Source organism: Girardinichthys multiradiatus, chromosome 6 (genome assembly GCF_021462225.1).
Source record: "Girardinichthys multiradiatus isolate DD_20200921_A chromosome 6, DD_fGirMul_XY1, whole genome shotgun sequence".
Taxonomy (NCBI): Eukaryota; Metazoa; Chordata; class Actinopteri; order Cyprinodontiformes; family Goodeidae; genus Girardinichthys; species Girardinichthys multiradiatus.
In genome coordinates this window covers 8,522,895-8,541,680 of record NC_061799.1, presented here as the reverse complement: position 1 = coordinate 8,541,680, position 18,786 = coordinate 8,522,895, and the positions used below count along the sequence as shown (strand labels likewise).

The 18,786-nt window shown below is 42.0% G+C and overlaps 2 protein-coding genes across 5 annotated transcripts; both read right to left on the bottom strand.

Moving 5' to 3' along the window:
* Positions 1-356: 356 nt before the first annotated feature.
* LOC124870199 (plasminogen activator inhibitor 1 RNA-binding protein-like) lies at positions 357-9,563 on the bottom strand. 3 transcript variants are annotated; one of them, XM_047368730.1, is made up of 9 exons: positions 9,029-9,563; positions 8,219-8,399; positions 7,592-7,732; positions 6,320-6,388; positions 6,005-6,079; positions 5,596-5,773; positions 5,021-5,086; positions 4,713-4,916; positions 357-1,962 (listed from the first exon to the last, which is right to left on the bottom strand). In XM_047368730.1, the coding sequence occupies exons 1-9, from the start codon at positions 9,282-9,284 to the stop codon at positions 1,903-1,905; spliced, it is 1,230 nt and encodes a 409-aa protein (XP_047224686.1). In that variant the 5' UTR covers positions 9,285-9,563; the 3' UTR covers positions 357-1,902. The 3 variants fall into 3 exon arrangements, with proteins under 3 accessions (XP_047224686.1, XP_047224688.1, XP_047224687.1); XM_047368732.1 differs by having other exon boundaries at positions 4,713-4,898; positions 9,029-9,561; XM_047368731.1 differs by having other exon boundaries at positions 4,713-4,901; positions 9,029-9,502.
* A 2,193-nt stretch (positions 9,564-11,756) lies between these two features.
* On the bottom strand, positions 11,757-18,743 carry LOC124870458 (3-keto-steroid reductase/17-beta-hydroxysteroid dehydrogenase 7-like). 2 transcript variants are annotated; one of them, XM_047369145.1, is made up of 9 exons: positions 18,543-18,743; positions 16,252-16,455; positions 16,067-16,159; positions 15,860-15,974; positions 13,632-13,826; positions 13,439-13,543; positions 13,280-13,336; positions 13,074-13,172; positions 11,757-12,036 (listed from the first exon to the last, which is right to left on the bottom strand). In XM_047369145.1, the coding sequence occupies exons 1-9, from the start codon at positions 18,575-18,577 to the stop codon at positions 11,902-11,904; spliced, it is 1,038 nt and encodes a 345-aa protein (XP_047225101.1). In that variant the 5' UTR covers positions 18,578-18,743; the 3' UTR covers positions 11,757-11,901. The 2 variants fall into 2 exon arrangements, 1 of the variants encoding a protein (XP_047225101.1); XR_007038781.1 differs by lacking the exons at positions 11,757-12,036; positions 13,074-13,172 and having other exon boundaries at positions 13,439-13,515.
* Between the last annotated feature and the right edge of the window lie 43 nt (positions 18,744-18,786).

The following is an 18,786-nucleotide window of genomic DNA, read 5'->3' as shown; positions in this document are numbered from 1 at the left end:
ATTATTGTTTTATGGCTTCATTACACTATCTTCCATTTAGTTTGATTGAGTAGTCCGTTGACTATTTTGAAATCTGACAAATTAGGACCCGCAACCAAACCAAAATAACTACAAGCAACCTCCTTATGGACTACCTGACAGTAGTACCTTAATATAGATTAAACAGAAGGAGCTTAAAACATAAGTTAAGAAAGCAATGATGACATATCTTCAAGGTTGATAGTGAATGCATGGTTGGTCTGAAACACCTTGTGTCAGAAGAAACAACCAGACTGTCACCACGTTAAGGCCTGTTTTCCAGCTTTAAAACTCCCAGCAGTGATTCAAACCAACCTAAAAGTCATCGACCAGACTAATTACACCTCTAGAGCAGTTTATTAGAACAGGGATGTTTATAGAGAAACTTTCAGTCATGTGGCTAAAACAGTCCAACGAGAAATCTGCTCCAGCCGTCTGTATCGGCGCATCGCCAGCGAGCCTTCGCGGAGCACGTTTAAAGCTTTCATTGCCCTCCATGTTTCCAATGCAACCCCCTGCCCTCGAACCTAGTTTAAAGTTTCATTAAAAGGAAAAGCTCACTGTTAATGCTGACACAGGTGGCTGAAAGCACCATTAGCTTACATTACATTCTGTGGCCCGATGATTGTTCCACAATGACAGCTGACATTTCTTAACACAGTTAACGCAACGATGAGTCTGCACTGGTTAATAAAGAAAAACAAAATGAGGTTTTTATCTGCAAAAAAATAAACCCCAGAGGACAGTTGGTGATAAAAACCAAGTGCTTTGAGCTCTGAAAGAAAACAGTACAGGTACTGTGGGAGCGAGATATGTCCATGTTCCGTCTATCGTCTACATTTTAACAATCACTTCTCACTACTTCAGGCGACAACTTGCAGTCTTCTGAGAATGGTGAGTTCAAAGCAGAGGAATACTTCAATTCTAAGCAAATAGCTGTCAAAATCCACGCATTCAACCTCACACTTAGACACACACACACACACATGTCACTTAAAAAAAAACAAAAAACTTTTGCTTAGTGGTCCTGAAGGTACAATTTGTACAGTCTGTATGACCTAGGAGGACCAGCCTTAAAATACACTGGGCCCTGAAAACAGGTAGCACATCTGGATCAGGGGGTACAAACATTACTAACCACTGGTCCACTATTAAAAAGAAGAAGAGGAAAAGAGGCATTGACTTTCACTGCACAACAAGCAGAAAAATACCAAGCTTTTGTATGAAGTCACTTTGCTGGTTCCCCATCTTGGATTTGTGCCTTGCAAAGCGATAAGTAGTCAGGAGCCGACTAACTACACTTTAAATCTAAGTTATGCTGTACTTCAAACATCTAGCACACATTTCTTATGTAGTGTAGCACTACCACATCAGTGTGTATTACTGGAGGAGGGATGGGGGAGGGGACTCCAGTAGAAAGTCTCTTCTAGAAATGACCTAATACTGTGCTGAACTCGATAAGTGGTGGTAGGGGGGGAGGCGGGGGGTTTGGTTGAAGTACACACTTCAACCAAACTGCAGAAACGCAGGAACTCAAACAGCACAAAAATATCAATGAAGTATGCACAATCTCTGGAAAAAAAAAACAAGAAAAAAAAATCTGAAGACATCCCTGCTTCCATGTTCCTAAATACAAAACTTCAGTGTAACAAGAGGTCCTTTTTCCATCTGTTTTTTTTTTTTTTTTTGTCTTTTCTTCTTTAAAACCGATTTAAAATCCTCTGGTGTTGTGAGTTGTATGGGATGACAGTCTTGCCTTTTTTTTTTCTCTGTTTGTTTTTTTTTTTTTTTCTTATATACTTGAAGATGTGGTAAGCATGCAAGCCTCGTAGAGGAGGGGCCCGGAAGGGCAGATGGGTGGGCTGGTGGTCAAAGACGGGGTCCTCAGGCTAGGGCTGGGAAAGCCTCGGGATCATCCACGTTGGGGACTGACACTCCGCTCGCCTGGTGGAGCAAACACAGAACAGAACAAGCTTAACATGAGCTTTATTGGGGTTGCTGTAAGGAGCATTTACACTTCAAAAACAGACTAAAAGTTAGTTTGGACTGCTTCCAGGATCCAGAACAGCTTTCTGTGGCCATTCCTCTAACCCTGTCGTTTCGGATGCAGGAACCAGGGCCAAATCAGGTTACAAGGGTAGAACCTTCCCACAGACTTGGTAGACAGGTGCTACTTTAGTACCTACCCTGAACTATGGTTGCATTTTGTGGTGGAAGGTGCAAAGTATTTCTTGCTGGAATGTTCCCAGCAATCTGTTTCAGTCACTTCCCAGCTCTAAGCTTTCTGTCAACTTTGAATTATACATTTAAACCCACTGACTCACATTAAACATCAGTGTGTAAGAGCGCTTATATTTAAATACTTTATCAAATTCACTTTAGTTAATCAAATTTTAAAATCAGACATGGACTGATCAAAGCAGGTTTTTAGGTATTTAAACCAGCAGAGTCAAATTTTTGTTTTTACTGCTTTTATGACCCTAGGCACAGGTTAAAAAGATCACAACTTCTCTGGACTGTGGATCGTAGACAGATAAGGATAAAAGAAACAGACATGCTTCTGCTGCATGTGTGGATGTGTGATACTCTTCTAGGACAAATCCCATGGATTTTAATTATTAAGAAGGTGTACAGTTTACAATGGGCCCTTTAAACCTTAATGGAAACTGAGACTGATGGAGGCAGAGTCTTGCTGCCACGTCTTCCCAAATCAGACATGTAAAAAGACGCAGGGGTCCATAGACCCCTAAGGGTTAATGCCAAGTGATTATAATTTGTTTCAGAATATAACCGCTGTTAAATAATCACAAACTTTGGCTGTGGAACAGAGGTTGTAATCCTGACCGGAGCTCTTTTCTTCCCCACTGATTCTTACAGTTACATCTTTACCTGGAGAGTGAAGTCACCGTACACAAGTTATAAAATGTAATCGCTTCAATTGAGTGCCAACAATCTTTGTTTTTTATTTTGACAACTGGAACTCCTTTTCTTTGTCCCTTGCACGCACCTGAGAGTTGGGATAGGAGCAAATGCATTTACATCTACTGCACATCTCCATAAAGTTTGGAATGGCTTCAGTTAGCTTTTAAACCATGGCAGCTATAAAACCCCAAAGCGGGAATGCATAAAGCAGAGACAGGGTAAAATAAACGGTTCTGGAATATTAAGTTTTAGGGAAAAACTTGTTTTTCCAGGGTTGCATACAGTGTATAAGACGGCTTGGATCAGTGAAATACCAGAAAGAAGAGGCTGCTAGTAAACCACAACAACAGAAGTCAGCACTAATGCGGGCACAATTACTACAGCAACTTTGTTATCATGGTAGAAATGTGGTTTCAAGCTGTGATCCAAAAGTTACTTTCATCTACTGACATCCAGATTCACCTTGTTACCCTGAGCGGTTTGCTCAAAGTGAAGTTGTTTTTGTTTAGAACGGGTCTGATAGCAGAATAGCTTGACCCACGGCTTACTTCTTTATCTCCTGTAGAATTTCCCTCAATTGACTGTCCGTCTTAAAGACATGAGATAATGCCGTTATCAGTTTGATGCAGAGCCAGTCAAAGTGACTTTTTTTGGTTTCAAGCCATAGCTTTTAAGCAACATATCTGCTGTAACGAGAGAGAACTTTTAAGCATCATTAGCTCCTTTCACAATAAAGTCTGTGAAATCACAGCTAAAAATAAAAAGCCCCTCTATAAAAGTGCCTCTGGTCGTTCACGCATGAACCGACTGATCCGGCCGATTCCTGCAGAGTGATGACAGTAGAACACTGCACCAGCACATTTGGCAGCTCAGGTCTGTGATTACTTCCTTTGCAACCTTTTGGTAATCCCAGAGCTGTTCTTTAATGCATACACACCAAGTGAGGATTTTGTAATGCTAACCCATGGAAACTACACTAACGGCTAATATAAGATGCAAGAAACGGTTTAAATTGTCATTTTCTCCTTATCTTAAATTAATAGTAAAATACTGTTTTACTACAACTGCCCTCTCCCACACACAAACACACTTACTTAATGGCTGCTCATGGCAGGAAGGCTAAAAAAATATTTTGAAAGCTTATATCTTGTATGTGCTATCAGAATGACCTACAATTAGTACTAACAGGTCAAAGGTTTAAAAAAACCAAAGATCAGTTTCGGTGGATCTTTGAAGGTCCTGGTATGAGGTCTTTATGACGGTTCCCTGATCCATTCCCGACTCTTGAAAAACAGCCAATACCCAAAAATCCAACATGGGATAAGGCTGTGGAGCAGCTTAAGCTGTAGGCTGGACACAATAACCACAAGGCTGATAATACGCAGCCTTAAAAGCCAAGTCTTTTACCACAGGCCTCAACCCTGTTCCCACATCAGACTGCAAAGCTTTGCAGAACAACTTAACCATCAGATAACATCTCTAAGCCCATCAGGAGCCATCTTTAGACTGGGTTTCTGTAACGGGAACCAAACTGATTTAATCTTGGCTTAAATGCAACACTACAAAAACATGTCAAAAATGAATATCCTCCACAGCCGGCTCATTGATTAACAGTTATTGCTGACCCTCCCACTATCATCACTGGTATGAGGTCAGGCAGACAGTTTTGAATGGGTGGACAGCTGTGTTATTTCCACAGTTTTTCCAACTCGCTGCTTTTCCTGCCTTTGAATTGTTGTTTTTTTAGCAGCAGCGGGAGCTTTTGTTGTTACCTTTTCAGAACGTCCTCCCCCGCGTGCCGTCCGGCTGCCTCCCCCGCCGCGGCCTCCCCTGCCTCCACGAGGGCCGCCACGCCCGCGTCCAGGACGGCCAAGGTCTCCGAAGTTGATCTCCAGCTGGGATGTGATGTCGTTGGCTGGTTTGCGGAAATGGTGGTCAGAGGACTCATCAGCAACGCCCTGCTGGAGAAAAACAGACTGACCGTATTTAGACCAGCAAAAAGTTGCTGTGTTAAACTGTTCTAATCAGGGACTGATGAATGTTTTCAGTGAGTATGTATGTGACTCAGAAATGCGGGTACCTTGTGGTAAAGAGCATTAGATTCTGCTTCTGTTTCTGGCGCATCAATCAAAGCACCAACAGGCCTCTGGAAAAGATGACAGAAATAAACACCGGCCTTTTTTTACCCCAGAAAGGCTGAAAGTTATAAGTAAAATAGGAGATTCTCTATGAAGCGTTTTCAGTGAAAAATGTCTGCTGAAAGTAGGAATGGGTGCTATTCTAAATCAGCTCACAGCAGCAGGGAGTCAGTCAGACTTCTAACCAGATCTTTAAGTTGTCTCCTCCATAGTTTATACTTAAATACTCACCTGCAGCACAGTGATGGCATGTTGGAGCCAAAAATAGGAGAGGCAACCACTGCTCTTAGCCAATTATAATTTATCACTGCTGAGACAGTACGCTGGACTTTTATAGCTGTTCATAATGTTATGGCTGTTAGACTGAGCCTTAGTAAACCACTGAATGAGCAGTATTACCTCAGTACAAAGACAGCTGGTCCCAAACAGAATCAGGCAACCAGGTGTTGGGCTGAGCGGCACCAACAGGTAAAACCCCTTCAGGACAGACTGTAGGATTACAATTGGCCACACTCACATCTTCACTCTTAGACTTGTGCAGCACATATCCTTTCTTCCACTGGCTGTCAGCTCCCTCGTTGGGCTTGCGGATGTTAAACTCCACCTTGGTGCGCTCCTTGTCCTGCATGGCCTTCCACTCGTCCAGCGTCATCTCTCTGGGGCCTTCCTGTTTCACTTCTTCAACTTCATTCTCTCTAGAATAAAAACAGAGCTGTGTGGGAACTCAGACCTCAAAAACACCAGCCCCCTCATCTTTTTACACACTGAGAAACACCGAGGCCACAGGGTTGTTGCAAAGCTTTGTGAGTGAAACGTGTAAGCGGACAGGACGGTTGTTTGTTCTGATGTTTTTGTCATCAGACAGCAGAGAGGACAGGCTGCTCTGCAACACAAAAGAAAACATCTGGCAAGAAGCAGATTCTTACTTGTTCTCAGAACCGGCAGGTGTGTTTTCCTCTCCCTCTGGGGTCGCCTCAGGAGCAGCAGTCTGTTCAGCCTCGCTGAAAACAAACAGCCGCTTTGTTACCAGACTGGATCCAGCTTACTGCGCTTTAAATAGAATCAGTATGACAAACAGCGCAATGTTAAAAAGCTAAAACAACTTCATGTCTGTCCTCTCATGTACGACATCAAACCCAGCGCTCGTGTGTTTGTTACAGAAATAGAACTCCTTCATGGTGACAGCACAAAGTGAAGCAGCAGAGCTTCATCGTCCCTGTTTGCTTATTTTGAAAACTCACCTCACTTCTTCCTTCATGTTGCCCCAGTTGTGCGAGCCAGTACCACCGCGCTTCTCCTCACTTTTTGAACTGGGTAGGAACACAAAATGTAACAGGATTTAAAGGAGAAACTCTATGAAATATTATGTAATGTGATGTGCATCTAACAAGCATGTAAAGTGTGGAAAGATCAATCCATAAACCAAAATTCTTTGCTTTTCAGAACCCAAACCTCAGTTTTTGTACGATTCTGGACATTTTGAGAGCAGAATCTTTCTTTATTTAGCAAAGGACGGTGCAGTAGTGATTTTTTATTATCTGCATTTAATCATGAAATAATACAGTGAAGCTGGATTTGATTTGATAACGTTTTAAAGGACTATTTCACAGCTTTTTTAGACACCTGACTTAAATCAGTCTCTTTTCAAAGGATTTTCTCAATTCATGACTGATTATTTAAAGCACAATTTGTGAACTTTAATATCTATATTCTGCTTCAGAAACATTGATGTGTCAATGCTTTGGCATATGAGCCACCAAGATTATATTCATCTTTTAGTTTTTCTGTACTCCTCCGGACCTGAAAATTCAGTAAATATTGTAAACACACTGATTCCCAAATAAGTATCAACACTAGGGGTAATCTGTTTATAAAATCACTTAGAAATCAGATGGCACCAAATTTTCAGCTTGACTGGCCCAGACTGGTCGCAAACTCAATGAGCCACTTTTTTCCCAGGGTCAGCGAAAGCATCATGTTTAAGCTCAAACAGATAGGACCCACATAGACACTCTTTGGTGTGGAAATGGTTACTGAAGGAACGAGACTCAGAAAGACATGTCAGCAGTTCCCTCAGGCTGCGAGTGTGACAGTTTTAGCAGATAACAGGAAGACTGACAGTATTACAGTAACTTTGCTCTGTTTGTACACTTTTGGAATTTCCAACCCGTCTGTTACGGAGCATGTCGGATTTGGAGCTTTTTGGAAGTGCACACAGTCACCTCTGTTCCTAATATAAATGATAATGACCGTTTATAACAAGAAGACTTGAAAGAACGATTTAAATGCTACCTATTAGAGCTCTTAATGCAAAATCTGAATCAGCTAAAATTGGTGTTCGGCAGCTTTACTGGAAATCAGTCGGTGCATATAAAGGTTTAACACAAAGAAATACACATTCGTCCTGTCTGACAAAGAGAAGCATATTATTTACCACCTGATAAGAAAAACCTATCAAATGTTTATTTCATCTTGTGACTTTTTACAGCGTAATGGGGTCATGGATCACTCACGATTTGTCATTGGTGCTATGTCTGTCGAAATCCCGTTTCCCACGTGAGTCGAAGCCCTCGCCGTGGCTCATGCCACGTCCTCTGCCACCTCGCCCACCCCGGCTGCCACCACGTCCCCTCGGAGGCCTGTCCCCAGAAGGCCTGATGGACAAACACAGAAAGACACTATGAATGTGGCTTTTGTTTAGTCAGCAGGGCTCATCATTGGTGGTAATCTGGGCACATGTGGTGTATGCCACTGGTAAATAACATGCAGAGTATACACAATACAGCAGTTCTTTTAGAACAGGTCATCAAAAAAACAACTTCATTTCCAAAAGCACATAGTTTCAGGAGACATTCATATTTTGTGCAACATTACTTTTCCAAAGGGAAACAGTGACCTGAATACACAGAGAAAATGTTTAGAAGGGCGGTTTCTGGTTCTTCTGTTACATTAGTTCCAATTTGCATCACATAATGTTGATAACGTCTGATACCTTTATGTCTCTCTGGCTTATTTCCTCAATGGGAAACTGGCTCAACCTGACTAGAAGCAGATGCCCAGTAACTCATAAATCATAACCCCCACCCTCCCATCGCACCAGGACGTCCAAACATGCAGGTCCTCACTCATCAGTTTCTCACTTGTCTACAGGGAGGTCTGTGCCTCCCTCTGGCTTGTCCTCGGCAGGCTTCTCGAAGCGCCGCTCACGAGGAGGTCTCCGGTCCGACCTCTTGTCCGCAGGTCGTCCTTCACCCTGCCCACCTTGATGCTGGGATCCAGACTGACCCTGCTGGTCTGGTCTTCTGCCCACCCGCCTGATTCCTAAAAGCAACAAAACAAGATGAAACATGGTGAACACTGCTATAATTATAATGATTTGCATCATGTTCATTCAAATCCCAGTGCCATTCAACACTGAGCATTTAATTCACTGCAACTAGAGTTCATCATGTTGTTCTTCTGCTCACATGAACCCTCCTGGTTTCAGAGTTATTTTCGTAAGACAATAAGGCTGGAAAGATCTCGGATGTGATCCACCCCGGAGTGAAACCAGAAGCATTTTTTGGATTCCCTGCAGCAGGTGTTTATCTTTCCCATTTGCTCTGCAGAGCCTGCAGCAGCCTGTGAAGGAGCATCCTCCAGCAGCAGTAACCCAACACTGCACCTTCCACTCGGACGCTAGAGGAAAGCATATCTGCGACACACACAACCAGTCTGCATCGGGACGTCAATGCTGACTTTACCTCCACATTTAAACCATCATCCCTCCAACACGCGTGTGTGGCTCCGTCTCTTCTGTGGTCGTCATCCGTCTGTCCTCTAATAACAACAGCCCCGGGTCCATGTTGACCTCGCAGCAGCAGCTAATATAGCTAAGCGGAGCCGCACATGACAGTTGGAAATGAGACTAAAAATAAAGCTTTAAGTGGGACCACAGGAGCCACATTTACCTTCCTTTTTTAGAGGAACCGGCGCCTGAGACTCTTCCTTTTTGTCCAGCAGCGGGTTTTTCCTGTCCTTCTGGGACTCCTTCTTCGGCTGCTTGGCGGCTTGAGCCGCGGTTTTCGTGGACCCAGCGGCGGCCCCCTCCTTCTTCTTGTTTTCAGCGGCCTTCAGGATCTCGAACGGGTCGGACTCGTCGTCCAATAGCTGGTCGAACCTGTTGGTTACGACGCAGCCGAAGCCTTCTTGCAAGTGTCCGGGCATGATGGCGCCCCTTCAACGGGATTCACCTCCGATTCTACGAGGCTTGATGCGACCGAATCGCTGGATGCTGCCACAAGATGGCTGAGCGAGCTGCCCCTTCTCTTCCGGTGCGAGCATCATCCGGGACACCGAGCAGCGCGCACCACTCTGAGCACGCGGTGGAGTCGGTGTGTTTGTTTACAATCGTGACGAAGTTATTCCCGCTCCTAAAAGCCCAGTTTTAGTTGAGTTTAACATGTCACCAGTAAGGGAAGCGGTGTCAGATGACCAGGCACCGTTTCTGCTCAGGAAATACGACGCTGTTTCTCTTTTAATCTAAATGGAAGTCCGGTTTTACCAAATGAACATCATGTTGTAGTTACTATAGAAAAGTCTAGCGGAGTGTTGCACAGTGGGTCGGGAGTTTGGGCTTTTTAAGCTTTATTTGAGCCCTTCTCTGTGATTTCCAATGCTGCATACTTCCGTTTTGTGTTGCAGTAAGAATTAAAGAAATTTTTCTCATAACTATAGTAAAAGTTTAAAAAACTTAAACTGTTTTTTTTTCATATATTTAATTGGTGTAGAATAAGCATAGCCAGGTTTGGGTTGTCTAGTTGATTTAGTTTTTAAACAGCAGGCCGTGTTAAGTGGTCCAATATCCAACAATCTCTTTTCACAACTCAAACATTTCACAAGCTAGGGTTAATAGAATCTGCAATTAGTGTAAAACAGTTCAGTTCAGGTTTGAACATTCTAGGCTAGATGCTAGATCACATGTTGTCTCTAAATGGTAAATGTAGCATAACAGCTCTACAATGTTTAAATGGTACTAAAGGGTGAAAATGAAGAAAAAAAGTTAACCCCATATCATCATACCACCACCACTAACCTGGCCAGTTGATACATGGGAGGATGGCTCTTATCTTTCATGCTGTTTATTCCAAATTCTGACCCTAGCATCTGAACCTTGCAGCTGAAATCAAAACTCATTGGATCAAGCAACAATTTTCCAACCTGTTATATCATCAGACTGTGGTGAGTCTTTATGAGTTGTGGCCTCAGTGTCCAGTTCTTCACTGGCAGAAATGGTACCCGGTGTGGTCTGCTGCTCAAGGTATGACATGTTGAGCATTCAGAGACAGAATACTGCACAATTGAACATAAGGATGACCCTGGCAACTGGTATTTCTCCAAACCTTTACAGTAAAATTATGGAATACTAATTCTGGTTATAATATAGATGACCCTCTAATAAAATCTGAATGATTGTGTTGTCACCTCTCATGGTTTTGGAGAAATAAATTCCTGAAAGTGGGACAAATGCATATAATGGTTGAGCATTTTGAGGTATTTTGACAAGATATTTCTCCAAAACTGTACAGTAAAATATAAAATATTTATTCTTTTACATAAAACATGAATGTGAAAGTTGTAAAAATGTAATTAATATAAATGTTCTGTAGGTTACTTTTCTGTTTTCCTCTTATTTTCTCAACCGTTGCCAGGATCGCGGTCCTTTCTGCTCCATTACTGTAATGCGCCTTGTATACCCGACGCTAATCTTTAAGAGAGAGCTAGTGTCGGCTGGCGTGACCGCGTATTTCTGATTTTCGGCTCACTTGACCGCAGTTTTCTTCTGTAGAGTTGATGTCTCCTCACTGAAGCGACGCTGCAAGCCCTGCAGTTCGAGCAGAAGTTCAGAGGTTGGGGGATCAGAGTCTGCTGCTTTAGTCAGCGCTAACCAATAGGGAAACGTCTTACAGCGTTGGTCTTTAGGCCCCGCCCAGGATGTTCATGTTTCCAGAACTCAAAATTTGTTGAGTTCAACCAAAAACAGAGAGCATTAAAACCAAAAAAGCGAGACTCGTAACCAAAGATTGTTGACATGCGCAAATAAAAGTTTATGTTTTGCAAATAACTTTTTTCTCTTTGTGAGAAAAAACTCTGAAAGTTTTGATCACAACTTAATATTTTTTGATTGAGATTAGTTTTTTTTTAATTGAGATTAGTTTTTTGTTCGATTGAATAATATTGAGACAAATTTAACTCCATATGGAAGTTTCAGTTTGATGTTATACACTACTTATACCACTAGATGTCATTACATCTTAAATGCTAAAATTCAAATTGAAATAATCAATCAAATTCAGTCTCATCTGACCAAAGCACAAGGTTTCAGCTAAGGAGACTTGCCTCCAGAACAACTCGTTGGCCTGCAGATACAATCTAATGGTCAATATAGACACTTGGCGACCTGAAGATGCCACTCTATGCCTTAGAGCTTTGGAGATGTTTTTAAACCTCCTTTATCATCTTGCTCACTGTGCAAAGAAGCAAGATAAATACGGGGTCCTCCCCCAGCCTTGTGACCTAGTGGCTGAAGGAAATTCACCTCTGTCTCACTTATTATTTATACCCCATCATGGATTAGTGATGAGAGGTTTCTAGAAGCTTTGTTAAACTTGAGGACCATAGGGGATTTTTCATAACAAATGCTCTTAACAAGGGTTTTATTAAACATTTCAAAGTAAAATTAAATGAGATTCATCAAAATATAAAATACGTCATGTTCAATCTGGAAAAGAAAAATGGCAGTGATAACATTTCCAGAGAGAAAAATCTTGCATAAAAAACACGGCTACTGTATCTCACTGATATACTGCTGATAATGTTCACTGTCAGCAGTTTTCTCGCTCAGGTTCCTTCTGACTGCTCTCTCAAGCTCAAGAAGCTTCGAAAAGAAGACCTCAGTCATTTCATCATCGAGGTCCATCTGGAACAAGACAGTAAGCAGAACATTCTGATAAGTTTCTCCAAGGTGTAAAATGACATCTGTGCAGTTTAAAACTTTCCAACATCAAATCTCTCAGGCCCAACCAATCCATTATCGATGATGCCTTTACAGCGTCCAAGTGATGGTGGTTCTAGTAAGACAGAACTGCTGAATAGTTTGCATGCACGCCTTATAAGTATGAATTTCAGTAATTTGGAGGTTTACATGATGGATTTGAAACATTCTCCTTCCAGAGTGAAATAGTAATGCAACATGCAACCTTAGTGATAAAAAACAAGCAAGATTTGGGTGCCAGTGTTTTAATGTATTGCTGATTTCCTCTAAACCACACAAGGTCAAAATTATACATACAGGCCCTAATAAAGGGATCCACTAATATCGGGCTAAATGTCCACTAGAGAGTTACAGAGAACCTACACACGTAGGAGGCCAAAACAAGCTTCTGGTATAATTCTGACTGAATATCTGACAACTTCTCATAAACTCGTTGGTTTCCTGGTACAGACGTTGCTAAATCAGAACTGGTTTTGGAACAGATAAGGCAGATTACATTTAGCATCTGGAATAGCCCTAACCTGAACCATATTACAAATGTATGGATTATACCTAAAAGTCAGGTTTGGTACACGAGAGCAGCATTTTAAATTTTCAAATTTTCCGACAGAATTACGTCAAGACCACCTTGACATGAAGTGTGTTTTTCTGCAACTCTAAAGAACATTTAATCATTAGTAGAGGTGTATGTGTATATTTCAGCCTGTATGTGTAAATTTGACCCAGTATTGATTACACAAAATCCTCAATAAATTCACAGTTGTGCACCTAAATCTTGGTTTTTAAATTCATTGCAGCATAATTAAAAGCTTCAAATAAATATGAGACGTGACTATGATACCCGTCTGTAAACCTGCACTATAGATCTGACTTTGGTTTCACTTTGCTGTCCCTGATCTCCATCTTGTCACTGTAATTAATCTAAACTGGAGCAGAACCTCCATAGAACAAGTGTTACTCACTATGCGTGGCTCAGTGTAGTTAGTCCCGAGTCCGGATGTTAAACTGTGATACTTTGCTCTCGGATCCAGAGACTCTGGCTTTTGAAGAAACAGCCAGTGCTGTGACAAACCAGAGCAGGAATTCCTGTTTACTCCATGTTTTACATTCCACACAGTAAAACCATTCAGAGGGATTGTCACACGGAAAACTCTAGCTGATTACATACCAGTGCCTCAGCCCCAGCGTACGGCGTAAGTGTAAAAGTGTTGGTGAAAATCCGGATCTGTGTCGTGAGACCAGACAGATTACAAGGTCGTTACAAGTCCAATGTGGTTCAAGACAGAATTTTTACACAGACATGCAGAATAAATAAAGAGCAACCCACCAACCACATGATGGGCATGATGAGAGTCCAGAAGGAGGAGGGGAGGATCCCGTAGGTCAAATTAGTCATCACCAGGCCTGGACAGATCACAGAGGAGAACAGCCCCTGTCACAGAGACACGTGTGCTATTTTCTAAAATCTAAAAAAAAGCTTTAGTGAGTGTTATTGTTCCATCACAGAGTGCCAGACAAACCTGCTTGTTCTTGTGTGTGTTGAGCGCCAAACTGAGCATGTCTGAAGCATATTTGGAAGAGCTGTAGGGCTCCTTTCCTCGTCTGTGCTGGAGGTCCTCGATGCTGAAGGCCGAGCGCCGGGCGTTACTTGAGGACGTCCACACCAACCTAGAGGTGTGACCCGGCTGACACAGCAGAGGCTCCAGTTCCCTGATCTGGAACAAGGATACAGGCGTGTCAGGCCCAGTGGACATGGATGCAGAGAAAACTATGTAAGGCCAGAGGTCATTTCATGAATAAACAAACCATTAAACTGACTAAAGAGTTTATTAAATTTATATCCCAAAATAAAAATCTTAATAAAATATAAATCAGTTGGAAAAAGAACAATCACTATTCACATAAGTAATCTGACGGACCCATGTTGCAGCAGATCACAAACTCATTGTCAGCCTTACACATCACTACAGGGGGCGGGGCTAACATTACTGTGATTAAGATGACTGATCAGGCATCGACGTATTCGGCAGGTTAACCAAACCAATAAAGTTTCAGTCTGTTGATGAGCCACAGTGAGCATTTTAACTATTTCATGGAACCTGGCAGCACAGATGCCACGGAAAAATAAATAAATAAATGCAGAAAAAATAATAAAAATAAATGGTTCTAAAATATCGTGAATATAACCTTGGGGAATTCATTTCACATCTAATCCATTTAAAGCATTTATTTCCTATTTAGTTATACTATGACAGATATAGTTAGTGAATGAATCATTTATTTTTTTAATTGTGGCACCTTTGACCCCCCGTAGTAACAAGGATGTTTACAAAAACGGATGTACAATATATCAGCATTAACACCGACATGAGCCGACGTTACTCATTTTTTCACATATCGGCATCAGACCTATTAGTAAAACTGGGACAATATTAACAGCCGATGTTCATTGTTAACATTTGGGTTTGTGTTTTGAGGGGGAGGGAGTTGGCCATGTGGTGTTTGTTTGGTCATATAACTGAGAGTGATGCAGTCTGTAAAATGAAAAAACTATATGGGGAAAAACTTGATCTTGGTCTTCAAGCCTTCATATAATTAGCACCCAGGTGCCGATCCAATGTACTTGATGAACTGATCATCAGCAGCTGAGACCAGCTCTTTAAAGGGGACATATGCAAAATCCATTTTTTAGCCTTTAAATACTGTACATTTTGTTGTGTACTTGGAGTTTGTAGGTATGAAGAAAAGTTGAATTTAGTCTCTCCAGGTGCTGCGGAGATATCTTTATATTATGTTTGGGTCATATTTTTTCAGTCCATTTAGTTTTCTCTATCATCTGTTATATTTTTCCAACTGATACGTCACAGTATTTGCTGCGGACAGCTAAATAAGGTCATGAACTGATTAATTTGGCGTATTTACCATATTTATTTCTTGCTGCTATTTTGTAGTCCAAGCTCAAGTATGCCTGCGCTGATGGAGGATAAGTTCGGTTTGGTTGTTGGGTGTATTAACCCACACACTTCATTACACCGTCCCCCAGCATTAGAACCTATTCAAAGTGCCTGGTTGAATGTTATTTTTCATGGAAAAGTTCCCACATTAGTGGGGAAATTGCTATTTCCCTGCTTCAAGGACGGGTTCTTCAGCAACCTCCGCCAGTATCCAGAAGGATTTGCTGAAAGGGGTCAGTTCCTTCTGTCAATGGAAACGATGGACGCAGCAAAGCGGTAAGTTGCAAATAACGCTAAAATGACAACAAACTTTATTTTACACATGAATTTATTGTCGGTTGATATGACGTCCTGGCCATTGTGTTGATAGCAGTAGCATCGTGCCTTCAGCTTATGTTAGCGCTGTGTGCTGCTTTTAGCTCCTTGAGGACAGAACTGTACTGCGTGTTTAGAATAATATTATTATATAAACAGTTTAGCAATGTTTTTGCCCTTTTTGTCTTTTTTCTGTACAGCTAGGTAACTATCTTTGTTACTAAACTACAAAAATGGTTGAATAGGTTAAAGTGGATTGCTCTTTGACCTGGAGCGGGGCGGGTGTGAAGTCCCCTTTAAAAGGCAGGAATTAGGTTGGTTTGCTCTGAAAAGCGTGTTTCCCTCCCATCCACTCATTGTCCTGGATATGACACCTTCTTATGTATATTCCACTGTGATTTTCTGTCTTTTAAGCACACTTTGTTAATAAAACAATAGAACTACAGTGTGGTAGATGAATGGGGGTTTCTGTGGCTTACCAGGAGAAAATGACCAAATAGGTTTGTGGCAAAAACTTCCTGAAGGCCGTCTGAGTTGAGTTCGTCTTGCTGAGTAAGGAGACCTTCAGCTGTTGCAAACATGTTGATGACATTCCTGCAGGGGGGGACAAAGTGTTATCAGGGTATTTAAGGTACAGTAACCCCAGCATCAAGGCAAAGACCACTCAGCTCATTTTAAATTTCTACCTGGAAAAGAGACCTTTGAAAAATGCGCTGATGTCCACCGTTGGATTAGGCATGATTCCTGCATTTAAATACAAAAAGTCGATGCGGCTGTACCTGCAGAAACACACAAATGAGCTTCAAACCTGGACCAATCTCAATAGCTGGTTCTGAGATGTTGAAACTGCTGTAAGGAGGCAGTTATTTACCTGGTCTTGACCTCCTCTGCAGCACCAAGCACTGACTGCACAGAGCCAACATCCAGGTGCAGTAAGTCTACACGGGCGCTGCTGTGAGACGTCAGCAGGGCGGCGCGGGCGGCCTCGGCCCGCTCTATGTTTCTGCAGGCTAGACAGAGCCTGACCTGGCTGTCCGAGGACAGCAGCCTTTCACACAGGGCCAGGCCGATGCCGCTGCAGACACGAAGACTGACTGATCCACAGATTCAAACATTTACGGCAGATATACTAAGTGTTCTTTGCTGTGTTCTTAATCATTTTCTTGTTGTTGGAGTCTACTTTCCCCTCATCCAATCCTCCACATCCTCTGTTACATCAACCGTCAGCTAATTTTGTCATGTTACAACCACGTACTTCAGAAATCAAAAATATGTGGAGAGCACTGGTTCTAAGCCACCTCTACGCTGATACCCCTAAATAAAATCCAGTACAACCAACTCCAGATTGCCACAATAACTATTACTTATGCACGCTACAAATCTGGCCTTCATGAAAGACTGGCACTCTCAAAAGCAACTACTAGATGTCCTATTGCAGTTTACCACAAGCTATGCAAAGGACACAGCAAACGTGGAAGAAGGTAATCTGATCAGATGAGACCAAGACACACCACCCCCATGGAGACACGTGGTGGTGGCAGCATCATGCTGTGGGGATGCTTTTCTTCTGCAGGGACAGGGCAGCTAACCTAAACATACAGCCAGAGATACAATGGACTGCCCTAATGATGTCAAAAGTTTTAGATACACTTGCTCACTTAATGGGTCTCTTTATTTACATTGTAACCACAGCAAAGGCATCAAAACTATGAATGAACACACACAGAGTTATATAGTAAACAACAAGTGTAAAATAAAATAACTCTAAACATTTTTATATTTTTAGATTCTTCCAAGTAGCCACCCTTTACTCTGATGACTGCTTTGCTCTCTCAGCATTCTCTCCATGAGCTTCATGAGGAGGTCACCTGAAATAGTTTTCCAAAGAGTTGAAAGAACTTCCCAGAGGTTCATTGGGAGACGGCCAGAGGTTCATAGTTCAGTCATTACAGCAAAGGGCGGCTACTTTAGGAAATCTAAAATCTAAAATATTTAAAGTTATTTTACAATTTTTTGTTTGCTACATAATTCCATATGTGTTCATTCACAGTTTTGATGCCTTCAGTGAGAATCTATGTACAATGTAAATAGTCACAAACATAAAGAAAACAACTAAATGAGAAAGTGTCTCTAAAGCTTTTGACCGGTAGTGTAACTTACTCACTTCTGATCCCATCACGTTGGTCACTCCAAAAGAAAATCTCAATATGTTTAGCTCCACCTCTTGTAAGTTTTGATAGGGCCACTGTCTTCAACCGTACATACAGTAACAGCAGGTCTCACTATTATATTGTTAACCTTGCAGCTGTCCTGTTATCATTCACCCCAGACATTCATCTCTACCCACCCTGCCTGCCCTTTCGTCTTCTTCATTGTCTTATGCACTGCTATGCACTGCCGGTTGTTGCAGATGATTGACCCCAGTACTTAAAGCAATCTCATCCACCTTCAATCACTTTAGTGGTCCATATCCATCAGACCTGATACCAGTTCTGGGCTCTTTAGTACTGGGCCACTGCTCTACTTCTTACAGCTTTACAGTTTCCCCTATCTTCCTCTAATGATCCTGCTCTCCACGGCATGCTTCCAACTCTTCAGGCTCTCTACTCTCACTGCAGATCACAGTGTTGTCTGCGACCATCCTAATCTGTTGGGATTCCTGTTTGATCTATTCTGTCAACTGTTTTCATTACCATAGCGATCTGATCTGATCTCTGATGTTATCAAACCTGCACCTTAAACCCATCTGTCATTCACCTCACACCTCACCACTGTCTCGCTGTCCTCGTACATACCCTGAACCACCTTCACCCATTTTCTTTATTCGGTACTTCCAACTTCTCTCAAATGCTCTTATTTATTATCAGTATTGACTAATATTTGCTGTTGTGTCTAATTTACACGTGTGAAAAGGATATTTGTGATGTGCACGGAGTGTTTTCACCAAAACTACAAACGTTACAATAAATAAACGTCATGATGAAGGAATGAACATGTAAGAGCTCAGCTTACAAATTTAGGGGCTTTACAAGTCTTCATTCTCTCTAGTTGTCTATGTCCAGCATTCAGATTGTAATTTAAGACTGGATTATTAGCGTTTTTAAATAGCAAAGACAGACAGTGAGTTTAATATAGCAGTGAAACCGTTTTCAGTTCGCTCACCTGTTAGCTCCGGTTACAATGACAACTTTCTCCATGTCTGAGTGGAGTTGAAGATAAAACGGAAAAAAGACAGAAAAACTCTGGAAGTCTCTATGTATTCACTGTCTATGCAGCTGGACGGCCCATCGTCCGATTCTGCTGTCTCTGTTCAGCGGTGCAAACCGTGGCGTGACTGGATGTCAACAGGTAACCAGCCAATAGCCTACCGCTACGGCAGGTCCAGAAGTCCAAAAAGGTCAGAGAG